Source organism: Sapajus apella, unplaced genomic scaffold (genome assembly GCF_009761245.1).
Source record: "Sapajus apella isolate SASKATOON/1434 unplaced genomic scaffold, GSC_monkey_1.0 scaffold120, whole genome shotgun sequence".
In the NCBI taxonomy this organism is placed as follows: Eukaryota; Metazoa; Chordata; class Mammalia; order Primates; family Cebidae; genus Sapajus; species Sapajus apella.
Window position 1 is genome coordinate 2,306,658 of NW_022437060.1, and position 16,890 is coordinate 2,323,547.

At 38.8% G+C, this 16,890-nt stretch overlaps 1 protein-coding gene across 1 annotated transcript in view; it reads right to left on the reverse strand.

Annotated features, from left to right (window-relative positions):
• The window catches only part of CNTNAP5 (contactin associated protein family member 5), an 851,907-nt gene that overhangs the window by 414,961 nt on the left and 420,056 nt on the right, over positions 1 to 16,890 (reverse strand). The window contains exon 7 of the mRNA XM_032260961.1: positions 16,050 to 16,193. Within this exon, the coding sequence (XP_032116852.1) occupies positions 16,050 to 16,193 (144 nt within the window). The remainder of the gene's footprint in view (positions 1 to 16,049; positions 16,194 to 16,890) is intronic.

The window sequence follows — 16,890 nt, forward strand, 5'->3', positions numbered from 1 at the left end:
CCTTTCCTTTCCCTCCCTTCCTTCCTTCCTTCCTTCCTTCCTTCCTTTCTTTCTTTTTTTCTGAGATGGAATCTCTCTCTGTTGCCCAGGCTGGAGTGCAGTGGTGTGATCTTGGATCACTGCAAACTTTTCTGCCTGGGTTCAAGCAATTCTCCTGCCTCAGCCTCCCAAGTAGCTGAGACTACAGGTGTGCACCACCACACCTGGCTAGTGTTTGTATTTTTAGTAGAGATGGGATTTTACCATGTTAGCCAGTCTTGTCTTGAATTCCTGACCTCAGGTGATCCGCCTGCCTGGGCCTCCTAAAGTGCTGGGATTATAGACGTGAGCCACTGTACCGGCCTGTTCCTGCATTTCTTGGCAGTGAAATACTGATTTGTTTGAGGCAAGAATGTGCTCGACTGGATGACTACATCTACCCACTTCTCTTGAAGACATGTGTTGTCAGGTGACTAAGTTGGAGCCATGAAGCATGGCATGGAAGGAGCATTGGATGGGGACTTGCTGGAAGGCTTCTTAAGGGGAGCTGACTCAGCTGGGAGAAATATCCCCTTTGTTTTCATGGCTTCCTTTCTCTGCAGCCTGGCATGTAGGTAGAACACCTCAAGCTCCAGCAGACTATTGGGACCCTCAGAATGGAAGAAATACAGTTGGAATGGCCAAGCAGAAGGATAGAAGGATCTGGATACCTGACTACTTCATGGCACTGAAAATTCTATGTTTTAGTTTTGTTTTAGGAAGTGGAGTTGGAGACTACTCACACAAGCACTTTAGGTAGTTTCCAGAGCCTAATTGTTATGGGCTGAATTGTGCCCCTCTAAATTCATAGGCTGAAGGCCCAGCACCCAGTACCTCAGAATGTGACTGTATTTGGAAACACGACACTACATGAAGTGAATAAGTTAAAATGAGGCTGTTAGGATAGACTCTAATCTAACATGACTGATGTCCTTATTAGAAAAGGATATTAGGACACAGACATGCCCAATGGGAAGACCATGGGAAGACAGGGAGAACACGGCCATCTACAAAGTGAGGGAGACGCCCTCAGAAGAAATCAACCCTGCTGACATTTTCATGTGGGACTTTCAGCTTCCAGAACTGTGGGAAAATAATTTCTGTTGTGTAAGTCAAACAGTCTGTGGTATTTTGTTTTGGCGGCGAGAGCAGACTAATACAGTGATAGAAGGAGTTTTAAGAGCCTTTTCTTAATGAAACCTTTGAGTTGAAAATTATTTTAGAGATTATCTGGAGGACATACTTCTCAACCATAGAAAGCACCACAAAGAACAAGTTTATTGTGAACTTTACACAATTAATTTCACTAACTAGTTGTAGTGACCCAATTGACCGGAGAAGCCACATTTTCTGACAAACACAGTGCTCTTTCTAATTAGGTCATGGCACCTCTGCTGAATCAGGGAAGGAGAAAATGTTTAATGGAGTGAGGCATCTGAAGATCGTCTTCTAGCACTCTGTCTCCAGGCAGCTAAGAATCAGACAGTACTATGGCTCTCTTAATTGTATATGAAGATCTTTAGGCATGGAGAGGATCAGCCTCCTATGAGAAGATGCTCCATGAGGATGACATTCTTCTTCACATCTCCTTCAGTCAAGCTCATCTTGGTATAATCATCAAGCTTCAACAAGTATGTACTATGCATCTCCAATCTGTACTGTGCTCACTTCTTTACTGGAAATTCAAATTACTCCTTTCTCTTCTTATTAAAAATGCATTCACTTATTCAACTTTTTTAAATTGATCATCATTTTTACAATTTAATGTTACTTTAGTTAAAATTTAGTAACTCTGGGATTAGAGCAAAATATAAAATTTGTGTTAAGCATATCATAGCAGCCTAGCACAAATTTGGCATTAGAAGCTCTAAAGGTGATTTACTAAAAGACTAACAGCATTTATCTCTGGAGGGATAATTTTTCTTTACGTGCTTACCTGTATTTTGCAAATTTTACACAGTGAACAACGATTGTGTGATTTTAAAATACAGATATGCATGATTGTATAATGTAAATATGCTCAGCTTCAATCAATTTCTTGTAAGAACAAGAACACACCCCCCCCAAAGAAAGAAAGGCCATTAATGGAATGCAGGTTCTATCTCATGCTACTTATGTATCTTGGGCAAGTTTCTTTAATGTTACTGAACCTCCCTTTTCTCAACAGCAAACTGAAACCACAAATAGCTATCTACTTCATAAAGTTATGCTGAGGATTAAAACAAATATAAAAATCAGTTGATAGAATATTTGGCATGCGATGAATGTTCAACATGTTATTTTCATTGCAGAGTATTGATAACAAGAAAAGGAATTACTCAAAATTACACAAAATAGTCCTTTTAAAATGAAGACTAAAAAATCTACGTTTGTATAGTATTTATGATTGCTTTGATAAAATTGCAGTTGACTCATTTTCTTTCTGTTTTTCTGTGTTTACACATTTTCCTATTTAAAAAAAAAACATTTTTTCATGAATAATGGTAATACAATGTGATTTACAAGATACTTCTTGGCTTATATTTTGGCTGTTGAGTTACATTGTTGAGAAGGCTGTGATTCTTGTACTTTTCCAGAGCATTCTCGGCCCTAATGATTTCTGGACTCTTATGAAACATGGAGACTGACTGCTTCCTGTAGTGTGTATGAGGGCTGCAAAGATCCTTAGGCCACAAGGCAGAAGACCTTGTGACCAAATGCCATGGATTGTCAAATCCTAGTATGAACATTCAATTTTGTGGATAAAACCATGGGGAAAAAAAAGGGCCTAGACTTTCTTGGTCATTGTCAGTCTTCACAAGGAATTAAAAGTTTGATAAAATGCACTCTAGCTTACTAGAGGCCTACAGAGAAAGCAGTTATTGTTGCAACATGGAGGATTGTATGTGCCCATACACATGGAATGAGCTTCTAGGCAAGCTCATTTACATGGGCACATACAATCCTCCACAAACACACGGAATGAGCTTGCCTAGAAGCTCATTCCATGTGTATGAGCACATACAGTCCTCCATGTTACAACAATAACAAATGCTTTCTCTAATGAGCTTCTAGGCAAGCTCATTCCATGTGCATGGGCACATCCAATCCTCCACTGAAGTCATCTGGGGCTGCTGAATCTTCCATTTACCTTGGGAAGCTGGCATTGAAGTTTCTGTAACAAGGGTCAGATTTTCACTTACAAGCATCCACCACGTGACCCATATAAGTGAAGTAAATGGTGGGTTTTAGAGCATACCCTCACCCTAAAATTTGTTTGGAGATGAAATTTCTGTCAGACACATCAAATGTGGCTTGTAAAGGCTATGTACGTTCATTTAGACCTGTTCTGCATCTAAAGTCACATTCTTAAAGACCTAGTTAATCTGTTATATTTTATATTTAAATTATTATTAATATTTTTAAAGATAAGATATTTATTTAGCTACTAGATTTCTCTGATGCAGTGGGGACAAATACCAACATCCTTCAGAGGGCTTGCTTCCTAGGCTGACGCAAGGCGTATCTCAGATCTTGTTAGAGCGTCAGGGGAAATACTGAAGTAATCACTGGCCACCATGGGGGAGACGGGATAACCCCATGGGTGAATGCACTGCTAGAGTGATGAGCTAAACTAAGGTATTAGATAAACATACAAAGAAATGGCAAAGAAATAAATCAATTTCAATGGAAGAGAATAAACTAAGTATAACAATTTTTAGGTTAAATTTGAAGAATTTTTTGTGAGAATTATAATAAATCTTCATGCAGAGAGGTAAATTACTTAAGTATTTCTAATTCATGTCCACCTATAGAGTGTTCTAAACTTTTTGAGTATGAGAAACGCTTTTTAATGTAATAAATTACATGGTCCCAAAATAAGAGTAGGAGTTTCAGTATTTTTTATGAAGCATATACATAGTGACTAAGTTAAATAAATTGACATTTTACTAATTACAGGAGCTTAGATCTATGTTTCTGGCTTTGGACTCTATACATTTGTGAGGCATGCTGGTATTGCATAAAACTGTGATCAGGTGACGTATCAAACCATGAATATACATATGTCTCCTTTTGTCTTCCCAATTTCTTTTTCCAGATGTCCAAAACCTCTAGTTTTTAACCCAAAGTTTTAAAAGAAGAAAAGAGATTGGCAGTTGTGCCAGTTATTTATTCTGAAGTTCAGTTCCAAAGACACTCTTCTTTGTCCTGTTTTGTTTATTTTTTTACATTTAAAAAATTGTTATGTCAATAGTTTTGGAGAATAGGTGGTATTTTGTTACATCAATAAGCCCTTTAGTGCTGATTTCCAAGATACTGATGGACCCGTCACCCAAGCAGTGTACATTGCACCCAGTGTGTAGTCTTTTATCCCTCACCCTCTGCCCACCCTCCCTCCAAGTCCCCAGTCCATTATATTATTAGTATGCCTTTGCATCCTCATAGTTTAGCTCCCACTTATAAGTGAGAACATACAATGTTTGATCTTCCATTACTGAGTTACTTAACTTAGAATAATAGTCCCCAAATCCATTCAAATTTCTGCAAATGTCATTATTAAGCCTTTTTAAGGTTGAGTAGTATTCCATGGTTCATATATACCACATTTTCCTTAACTGCTTTGTTGACGGGCATGTAAGCTGGTTCTATATTTTTACAGCTATACATTGTGCTGCTATAAACATGTATGTGCAAGTGTCTGTTTCATATAAAGACTTATTTTCCTCTGGGTAGACACCCAGTAATGGGATTGCTGGATCAAATGGTCATGGAGTTGGACCCTGCAAACGTTTCTCTTTCGTCAACTGGCTGAATGTTATGCTTTGCCCATAGGGGGCAGTAGAGGGCTACTGCAGGGTGATAAGAGGCTGGAAGCTGCTTCCAGGTGACTGTCCTCCATGACTACGTTACTGTTATTGAGGGAGGCCCAGGACTCTGCAGAGTTCAGCCCCAGCTTCAGTCTCCCCACAGCCATCAGCTTCTCCAGAAAGCTGCGACCTCAGTTCTCTGGCAAGCTTCTTTGGTACCTGTACGCTGTGTGTTCCCTGGTAACTGTACCTTCTTGAAGAGGCCTGAATCTCAGCCTGGGAGGTGGCAGAGAGAACATTTCTAGCCCTTATTTCTTCACTGGCCACCCTCTCTCAAGCTAGAGGATGCACCTGATTTGTTGCACATGATGTTTCTGGACAACTTGGAATTCTATTTACCTGTTTTCGTAGTTATCCACCTTATACTAAAAAGCCATTTATATAGTTTTTTTTTTTTTTCGATTTCTAACAACCTAGACCTTGACACATAGAGATGTCTTATAAATCTTGTGACAAAAGGTGAGGCTTTTCAAAGAAGCCAGCCCCACTGGCTCACATGGAGCAAATCCAGTGTTAGGGTCCCTACTTACTGTGAATCTTGGTGATTCAACAAGGAATACTTACATTGTTAGGGATTTATAAAAACACAGTTTTATTTTGCATACAAATTTTTCCTTGTCTAAAATTTAACCTGGAGTTCTTGGGTTACTGTCCATGGATATACTTCACAGGCATCAATGAAGCCTCAAAAACATTACATTAAATAAAATGTGTTCATAGTTTTCAATACATCCTTAAAGAGGTATGTGCCCTATAAAATAATAATAATCACTGATCTATAACCTTTAGTGTTGCACTTGTAAAAGGCCATTCGTAGAGCAGGCTAGAGATTATTCACAGGACTTTGGTCTTCATGAGGAGCATGAGAGAAGAAATGATGAGTGAGTGAGGCAATAAAAATAATTATCATAGATTTATCAGCGTTTAGTGATTCAATGTCTATAATATCCTAGGACTCACTCTATACATGTAAAGCAGGCATTATTAGCTCTACCATGTAGATGAAGGACACTGAAGCAGAGACAGCTTAAACAAATTTATCTAAATTTTGTATCCATTATGCGGTAAGGCTAGGATTTAATCTTCCTTCAAAGATCATCCTCTTCCTCATCACCTAGTGCCTTCATCCATATACATTCCCTGACCACATATCACATATTTAACACCATGAGTGACATAGAGGCATGTTTTATTTATATACTTAGGGTGGCAGGAATAACTTTTGCAAAGAAATAGACTAGAATAAAGCTTGCTGTTTCCCAAGGCCCGACTTTGAGTTTTTGGATCTGCCATGCCCAGGCCAAGTTCCTGCACGTTCACAAAGTCCCCTGAACCTACTATCCCTGTGATTTCTCCTTTCTAACTCTTGTAAATGATGTTTGAGTCTTGCCACTAGGTGCAGTGGCTGTGGCTGTGGAAGCTGGAAGCAGTGCCAGAATCCACAGGCTGGAGTTGTGGTGAAAGGAAGGAAGTTGAAAAACCAAATGGGAAACCAGAATTGTGATGAGTGATCACAATGGAGAAACAAACCAATAGTAAGGGTCAAATCATAAGGGCAAGTGAGATAAAAAGGGGAAAGGTGGGGCCAGGCGCCGTGGCTGACGTCTGTAATCACAGCACTTTGGGAGTCCGAGGCGGGCGGATCACTAGGTCAAGAGATCGAGACTATCCGGGCCAACATGGTGAAGCCCTGTCTCTACTAAAATACAAAAATTAGCTGGGCGTGGTGGAGCACACCTGTAATCCCAGCTACTCGGGAAGCTGAAGCAGGAGAATTGCTTGAACCTGGGAGGCGGAGGTTGCAGTGAGCCAAGATTGTGCCACTGCACTCCAGCCTGGCACCTGGCAACAGAGCAAGACTCTGTCTCAAAAAAAACAAAAAAGGTGGGGGGTAAAGGTGGCTGTCAAATGGCGACCGGGAGAGTGGAAAGGTCTGAGGGGATGCCCAAGGCCAGGGTATCCACTATGAACACTGAGTTCTGCAGAGGTGACCCCATGCCTGGTGTGTAATTGATGAGAGTGGAGACGATGCCTTTCTTTGATGAGAAGGATCATTTGCTGTAAACATAGTAGATGTTCAATAACTACATTTAAATGACAATGATGACTCAAGTGCTAAGTTATGCCGTGTTGTATATGTATGAAATTCACAGCAAGAAAGTTGTTATGAAACTGAGAGCCTGAAAAGGGCTCTGAGGAGAAGGTGGGACAAGGAGTGCACCTGGACAGGGTGGGCAGAGAGCACATTCAACACTCCCCCCGCCCTACCCCATTGTAGACACTGCTTAGCGATGACAGCAGCCTTCTCTACCCAGTCTGACTACAGCCCTACAGTTTTTCTCAGCACTGTGCTCCAGAAAGATACTGACAATGCCTCGGGTTGACAAGGCATGGAGGGTGCACGGCAGGTTCCTATGAGCCTGCCCTAATGGTGGTTCCATTTTAAACAATTTCAGCCTTCCACATTACTTGCTATGTAGCTACTGGTCCCAAGCTCCTAGTGGCTCCCTGAAACCTGTGCTTGCCTGCCTGTCTTCCAGTGCCCCCTAGGCCTCCCTACAATGTAGTAACTCTAGGTTTCTGGGTTAGCACAGCCTGGGTGTTCCAGGATCCTACTTTACCTCTGAAAACCAAGTAAATACTTTTGAGCATTGCAATGGTTCAGAACGTGAATTCTACCAGTGAGGTTGGAGAAGGATGGTTAGTTTGGGACTGGGTCAGGGAAGAGGTGAAGGAGAAAAAAGACAGCTCGGCTGGCGTAGGAGAAACACAGCACGCAAAGGCTGAGAGGAGGACGTGCGTGGAGTGAATTCCAGAAACAGAGAGTAACCTGGGCCTGATTAGAAAAGAGGCCACATCAGTGAGAAACTGGGAAGCAAACTTTTACATGTAGGACGAACTGATTCTAACAATTTTGAAACACTCGCATAAAAGTATCTATTCACCTTGAAGGATACAAGAGCCACTGGAAACAGAGGGCTGAGTTTCTGGGGAAGAGCTTTGTCCCTTTGCAGCACCCGCCACCATCTCCTTCAACCCAGAGGGAGAGCCTGGCAGCCAGATGCAGAGACAGGAGCTGCTGCGAGCCAGGAGCCGTGGGATTCCACACTCCGCTCTTTGCTGCTCTCCTTCCTTTCTCACACCAAAGGCAAGGATTTCACTCTCAACCTCTTACATCGCAAAAGACACCCAGGAGAGATTCCTTTGGCAAACAGCAAAGTACACAGGGGCCATTTCTGAAACACCTCACTGGTCTTCAGTACTCAGAGATCGGTGCTGTTCACGGATCTGCCCAGCTTTGTATTATTGTTTTCTTTACTGTGCATGAAAGTCATTCAGGACCCTAAAAGAAAATAAATGCCTCATAAAAATGAATAAAACCGGCCGGGCGCGGTGGCTCAAGCCTGTAATCCCAGCACTTTGGGAGGCCGAGGTGGGTGGATCACGAGGTCAAGAGATCGAGACCATCCTGGTCAACATGGTGAAACCCTGTCTCTACTAAAAATACAAAAAATTAGCTGGGCATGGTGGCGTGTGCCTGTAATCCCAGTTACTCAGGAGGCTGGGGCAGGAAAATTGCCTGAACCCGGGAGGCGGAGGTTGCAGTGAGCCGAGATCGCGCCATTGCACTCCAGCCTGGGTAAAAAGAGAGAAACTCCGTCTCAAAAAAAAAAAAAAAAAAGAATAAAACCTGATGGTGGAGTGCTTTCCAGGAGAGGAAGAAGACTGTGAAAGGCACAACCACTAATGTATGTCATTGACTTTCCTAATCCTGAGTATAAAGTATTTTGTGGGATAAAAAGTAGATAATAATACGTGCCTCCTGCCTGCTACGCACAGAAGTTTCAGGGACAGAGGATCACGGCTTGAACCGCAGCATGTCAGTCAGCCCTCCACCGACCGCCGTGATCTGTGGCCTTGTCTATAAGTGCTCCGAAACAAGGTGTCTTCAAACGGAGGAGTGATCATTGCGGTTATCATTGTGAGTGAAAGGGCATCAAAATAATATGCTCAGTTCATTCGTTGGACGTTTTGCATAGAGGAAGCGCATCTGAGGTCCTTCCAACTTTTACGTAGCCCATTCTTTTAAAAAGCCCTTGAAGATTCAAATGACTCGGAAAGCGTCAGGTGAAACTACGGAATAAGCCGGCTCCTCTGTACACTGCCAGCGAGCATGGAACGTGGTGTGGGCTTTAAGCAATGTGGGTTGAGTCAAAAATCCATAATCTTTGACCCAATAATCTTCATTTCTAGTCATCTGTTTTAAATTTCAGAAAATTATTTTTCCACCATGGTTGAAATCCCAATATTATTTTTGGCAGAAAAAAATTAACTCAAATTTTAACACAGTAGGCTCTTAAACGAACTATGGTAAATATAGTTAGTGCCAAAATAATAGTTGTAAATAGAGAAAAAACAACTTTCAATGAAAGTTTTAAAAACATTGAAAATACTTTTAAAGGATAAAGTATAAAATTGTCAATAAACTCTCACCTGTGATATATAAATATACATTTAAAGTGTGAAAATAAAATATGTATAATAGATGAGAACGGTGTTTTCCTCTCTGGCTGATTGGATACCCTGTTCTGTATTTTCATTTTTATATAGAAATATTTTTAAAACATTCTAAATAAGTTTTTTTTAATAGCCTTACACAATAATTTTATCAGATAAGCAAAAGAAACTGGTTACATTTGCTCATCTGATAGGAAGGAAGAGTCATACACTAATTTCAGGTAAAACAACTTTGGGAAAAGACTGCTATAGTTTGAATGTTTTTATCCTCCCCTTACTGGAATTCATATGTTGAAATTTAATCCCCAATATGTTGGTATTAGGAGCTATGTCCTTTCAGGAGGTGATTAGGTGATGAGGTCATGGGATTAATGTCTTTGGAAAATAGCCTTAAGGGACTTTCGTTGTTTTTCCACCATGTGAGGAAGGAGGAAGATACAGTGAGAAGTGTAAGGTCTACAACCTGGAAGGGAGACCTTGCCTGAATCCTGGCACTCTGATCTCAGACTTTCCAGCCTTCAGAACTGTAAGAAATAAATTTCCATTATTCATAAGCTAACTGGTTTATGGTATTTTGTTATAGCTGCCATGATGGACTAAGATATTAACCATTACACTGTTAGTTTTTTCTTTTTCCTTTAAGGCACATTATTCTTTGTATGACCTTGAAACTATTTAATTCCAATTTTTCTGAAGAAAGAAAGAAAGCAACTGTTCAGGGAGCAAATAACTTGGAAATGATTTTTCCTGGGTATGAGGAGCATACCCCATAGATGCAGGTGATGTGGATGTCAGACTGGCCAAATGGAAGTAGAAGACAGCAGGAATGAGACGAGAGAAGACACGATATGTTAGTTGCTTTTTCAAATGATTACTTCCATCAAGAGAAGGTATCATTTATCACAGAGCATACTCACAGGGATGAAACATGATCCTGGAGACAAGCTAAAGAGATTATAGGCTTTACTGGACAGTAGGGAGTTTTCTCTGAGCAATTTTCATAAGCTTCTGGGTCACAGGGAGGTAAGATAAAGGTGCCTGTCACTATGTGTGTGTGTATGAGTGTGCATCTGTGGATGTGAATATGTGTGTGCTCTCATGTCCACACTTATTTCTTACACATAACTCTGAGGGTGACTGTTTTCTTGGCTTTAGAGCCATAAGAAATAATCAACCATGCTCCAGTAAGTTACATGACAGCAGAGATGCAAACAAAAGACAGCAAACTTCAAGAAAGGCCACTTCTGCTACTCATCAATTGCTATACTCAAACCTGTCAGGAAACATGCTTTTAAGTTCCTTATTTCAAAGGAGTCAACATTTGATCAAATCTAAAGTAATGATTTGCATCAAATTTTCTCAAATAAATGAGATGATTAAGTTTATAATATGTTTACTGCAAACCCACTTCATGACATATAGTTTGGGAGTAAAGAGAAATTCAGATTCAGGAGAGAAAAGGAGCTGCTTCCAATTCACTTTTACAAAAGGAACTGTATGTGATTGCATTAATTATCTATCTAAAATGGTAAATAAATATTGGCTTATACGTCAACCTCAGTTGAGTGGATTTTTAGATGTTTTTATTAATAGTTCCAATCTATTGGGTGCTTACTGTGTACCACGCACTGCACTAAGAATATTACAGATTTAATCTTCATATAACACTTTGAAGTAGGCACTGTAATTGCCTTCATTTCACCTATGAGGATACTGAAGTTTGGTAACTTTCTCAAGATCCCATAGCTGAATGAGCCATAGAGTGGGGATTAGCAACCTAGGAAGTCAATGTTTCAATCGTGATTTTATTGCTCATGCTTCCAGGAACACTGAAGTGAGACCTTTAGATTTCCCTCTAGGACAAATGAAAAGATACGTTGTGATTATTTAGCATTTCAACCATGGGATTGGGAGTATTATAATTATTATTACTATGTGAACTTTGTACATGCGACCTCTCATCCAATTCCCTGATTCCAATTATTTGGAGACAAAGGCACAGAAATGAATTGACATAGTCAGTTAGAACCAAAGCCAACTCTGTAACCAGAGTCTTCCTATTAACTATTTGCATTTTCTTCTCTTCTCTTCTGTTGAAGACAAAGTTAAGTAACACATACATTTCCGCTATGATCTTCTTTTCGACAAAAAAAAAAATATTTTGAGACCTACAATGAGGTGAGTGAAACTTCAGCCAGCTCCCAGGGAATCATGTTACTCTCCTTGCCTCTGGGAGAGGGGATATAACACTCAGAAAGAACAGCTCAAAAAAAGCATCATTTTTGATGGAGTGCAAGGTATGAAATTAATCACTTTCAGGTAACTATCAGAGCAATATATTTCTTATACTACATATATAATAATCCACATTACAGGTACTGTACACACACTTTAATGGGCCATTTGCTTTCTGATTGTTTATTACACAGTGCTGTATTTGCATATGATAGAGGATTTGAGGAACAATAGTGAGGTATTTTTTATGTCTACTTTAAGCTGTTAGTTTTACTGCATTTCGGGATGTGGAGAATTGTCTTGTAGTCAAATTGAGCTATAAAGACTAAATTGAATTATCTCTATGGAATAGCTGTTAAGTCTCCAGGGAGTAGGAAGGTCCCACAAAAAGCGATGACAGATTGCAATGAGGATCCCTGCTGAATGCAGCCAGCTAGAGAGGCATACGCTAGATTAGGCAAGGGCTGGGACTTCCGTGAGCCTTTAATCACATTTTATAATTGATGGGTAGTATCATACTCTTGCTGCCTGATTTGTCAATCCCTTGAATCTGAACTTCCCAAGGCTTAATAACTGTAAGGGAGTCTGTGAACACTAGAAAAGGACAAAAACACCATTCCTTCCAAAAGCCCTTACTTAGCACCGCAGTGACTTAGTGACTGGGAGCAAAGCTGATTTTGCAGCAGATATGGTGTCTTTGGGGAAAACTTTAAGCTTGACTACAGAAAGAGTTTGTTCTCATTTAACAGTGCAAACCATTGCTTCCCATAAGGAATTCCCAAAGGAGATAGACTAGGTATATAAATTGTGTGTGTGTGTGTGTACATGTGCAAGTGTATAGTGATATGGATTCTCACTTAGGCAGAGTTTGGGAAGCAATTTGGAAGAAAAATAATGTAAGTTTTTTCTTCTAAATTGTGAAGGCTCAAACTAAGGTGGTCTACCTGCACAGTAAAACAATTTTCTTGGGGTTTTTTTTCCAAATGCATTAGTGCTAAATGGATTCTTTATGCCGCATGTTAATGATACTGCCAATTAAGCCCTGAGGTGTAATGCATACTAGCAAAGTTTTAGGCAACTTGATAAGTGCCATAGTCGTTTAAAAATCACCACTTATTAAACATTTGTTAAATTTTTTTAAAGTTTATTAAAGTTTTAGATAACGATTCTTTAAGAAAAGGAAATGATAGAAGCTACCGATATTCAGAAACTGAAGTTTTCTTGTTCCTTCTTCCATTTTTTTCTCTGCTTATTCAGTAACTCTAATATATCTTATCATTACACACACATAATATGTATAAAGACTTTCTTTTTCAATATTACTATAGGGATCTTAGTTATTTATACCTAAGGCTCAGGCTTTTATACTTTCAAGCCCCAGTTTATGAACAATGAGTGAGCAATGTTCTTAATAAACTTACTGTATTTCAACTTGGTCTGCCATGTCTTAGCAAAATGGCAGGCAGTGATGCCCCTTGATGTTTATGACATTAGGCTAGGCTGAACTTCTGGGAGCGCATGATCTCAATGTAAGTGCCTCTGTGTCAGCAGATTGGGCTCAAGGAAGCTGATATATTGTGAAATATTTATTGAAACAATATTGGGAAAGGGGTAGGAACGAGCCTGCTTTCCATGGCTCAAGACTCCAAACGTAGAATAAAAAATGTCATGAGCAAGACAGGGCTTATGTTAATTAGCAGACAGTTGACCTAAGTTCACTTGGGCAAGTTGCAGAATTGTCAGAAGCCTTGGCCATGAGCCAGAGATAGACAAGTAATGTCACTGGCTCTTCTGGAGCCAGTGAGGTAACTAATCCCTCCCTAGCATCATTCTAATTTTTCCAAACTGAAGGAGTCAGGGACCTGACATAAATATTCTAAAATGTTGACAACCTTTAATCCAAGTGTGATTCCCATGAGCATCCTCTGTCTCACACCCTGAAATCCAATGGCAATTTCCAAGAAAATGTATTAACATGATATTTCAAAATATAAAAAAATTAATTATATGTATCAAAGAAGAAAACAAACACAAGGTCATTTAAATGACATAGTTTGTTCAGATAATTCCATAATAAAATTGCAAAAAGAATCAGATTTTTGCTGTCAGTGACAGGGTGACCTACTCTTGCCATGGATTAAAGAAAAAATGTCAGTTGAAGAGATTTCCAATTCCAGAGATATGAATAACATAGTTTTCCCTATTTTTCCTGCTCAGTACAACTAAAAGACTATAGAAATGCTGTATAAAATTTACCTAAAAAGACTCTGAACAGTGAAGAAAAGAAATAAAGGATATATAAAAACCTCAGGACCAAACAAGGGAAAAATACAGTGGATTTTCTTTTAACCCTATCTGTCTTAAACATGCTGTTACATGACAACCCAGAGAGATCAACTAGTACAGACAAAATTTTGTTTAACATTGCCATTAGAAGACTCTAGCCAAGGGATTAGGAAGGGGATTGCATAAAAAGAGAGATGTTTTTAAACGACAAGTTTTCTCCCTAAGCTAAATGCCATAGAAAAGATGATGGCCCCACTTCCATTGAGTCATGCTGTAGTGAGGTGCCCAAGTCTCTAGCCAGGCTGGTACATGGGAAGATCAATCTGGGAATCTCTGGCTTACAAGGCCAATTCTGGAAATCTGGGGATTTAATTATTGTCAGATAGAACCAAGTCTCTCCCTGTGGTATCAACTGAGATCAGAAGGAAAGCCTAGACTTCCGCCCCTACTGAGCTGTGATGAGGAACTCCCTTCACTCCCTGCAGGAGCAGTCTCAGAGATGGCTTAATGCTGAGTCAGGACTTGCATCATAGTCCAGTGATATGAAGGGCATCCCTCTCCCACCCACCCACAAACACTATAATGTCACTGGAGGTCACATGGTCAGCAGTAATGAAGCTTTAGTACTAATTCCAACCAAAGATACCCCTCGTGGTTTCAAGATATTTTCTTTATCTTCGCCAATACTGATAAAAGGTATGAGTAAATGCAACAAGCTCTCCTCCTCTTGAATTCTCTCAATGACATTTGACATCGTAGCAAAAATTATACTACTTGAAATCCTTCTAAATATATAGAAATGGCTCTAGAATATAATTATCTTAATTTGAAAATTAAGACAATTATAAAATAAATAAGGGAAGGTAAACGTATGTAAATAGAAATTAGGTTTCTACATATCAGTTAAATTGGTAAAATTATTAAACCAGTAAACTACAATAAGTTATGCATATATAATATAATGTCTACAGAAACTACTAACAAAAACTATACACAGATATACTGTAATATCATATAAAGCAAAATAGAATTTTTAAAACTCTCCAAGACACACAGGAAGGTAGAGAAAAATAGAGAATTTTTTAAAACCCAGAAAACAAAAATAAACAGGCATTAAGCATAACACATTTACTACATTAAAAGCAAATTTGCTAAATAGACCAATTAAAAGGCAGAAATTGAAAGCATGGATTAAAAAACGTGACCCAACTAATTGTTGTCCACAAGAAATTCACTTCAAAAATAATTACATAAGCAGGTTAAAAGCAAAATGATAGGAAAAGTTATACCACAAAGACATTTATAGAGAAAAAGCAAGATTCGCTATGTTAATATCAGATAGACTTCAGAGCAAAGAAAGTTATCAGATATATAGAATAATATTATATAATGATAGAAGAGTGAATCCAACAGAACACATAGCATACTAAATGTGTATGTACCAAACACCAGAGCTACAAAATATAGAAAGCAAAAACAGATAGAACTGGAGGGAGAAACCGTCAAATCCAAAATTACTCTTGAAAACATCGACACCTTTACTGAGCACCTTCCATATGTAAGGCACTCTGCCTGGCATTGTGAATGCAGTATTAAAAAGAAAACACAGCTCTGGTGGGCATGAAACTCATGGTATATTAGGGAAGACAAATGTTACTTGATTATAAAATCATTTAATTTGTCAGTATGATAAATGAGAATCTCAAAAACACTAAAAGTTTAATCTCTCTCCTTTAAAATGACCTATTTTTAAAATTAACAATAAGTAGATAAATATGTAACTCCCAAGCTGCATAATTTAATAGAATCTGTTTTCTTATTTTGTTGTCCAGAGGTAATAAAAAAAATCATGTTGTCCCAATGTAGACTGAAAATACTACCCACAGATGAAATATATCCCACAGTTAAAAAAAAAAAAAAAAAGAGTACTCTGGATAGTTCTAATTTCTTTGCTTCTTCCACTAATGCAATTCACACTGATCAGATACCTGCCATTCTCTTTCTCCACAGTGTCACCTCTGAGGCTGATGGGAACTCAGAGCATAAGATAAACATATTACGAATGGGCGAAGAATGGGTTGGTGAAAGCAAGACTTACCCCAAAGCAGTAGAAACCATGAAGACAAAACGGATGAGCTGACTTACCACAGTATAGATCTGATGCTTTCGTCTCTTAGCCAGGTCAATTATGTTTACTCCATTGTAGTAAAGGTTCTCGATGCATCCATGGAAGTTTTTCTTTAAAAAGGTCCCAGGTTTTCCTGGTACTGGAATTCCTCCAAAACTAAGCTTTTGGGGTGAAAATAAAAACAAACTCTTAGTTATAAGGTCTGAAAGATTATGAAAGGAAAGTAAACACGTGCGTTTTTGGTAGATTCAATTGTACACATGAGCCAAGTAGCTCAAATAATTATAGATGCCACTTGATTACACATTTAAAAGGATGCTGATTAGCCCATGTAAAAATAACTGTAATTGCTTGCTTCTTAAGGGCCTATTTTACAAAACCATTTTCACTTCCTTTCTGAACTTTTTAATACTAAATAAAACAATAATTTACAGAAAGAGGGAAAAATGAAAAGAAAATCAGCATCTTTACAGTTATCTCTTATGCAAGCATCTTAGAAGATATGGCCATACTGAAGCCAAGAGACAAGCAAAATATACCTCTATTCTGCTACAGAAGAACCTAGTTTAAAAGCCTACATTGTATGCAAAAAGCCTTATGCATAAGATTGTCCACAATCGTCATCTACAATGATAAAAACAGAAAATATTTCAAACGTTCTATACAGTTTTGTAAAGCACGTCATTAAAAATCAGTATGTTGAAAGTTCACTTGTTAGTAATAACGCTAATTAAACACTTGTAATATAAAGGGAAGTAAATAATGTTGATTTAAAAATGCAAGAGTTATAATTGGGTATAAAGTCTGATGTAAACAACAAGAAGTTGAGCATACAGCATAGTCTGGGAAGAAATACAC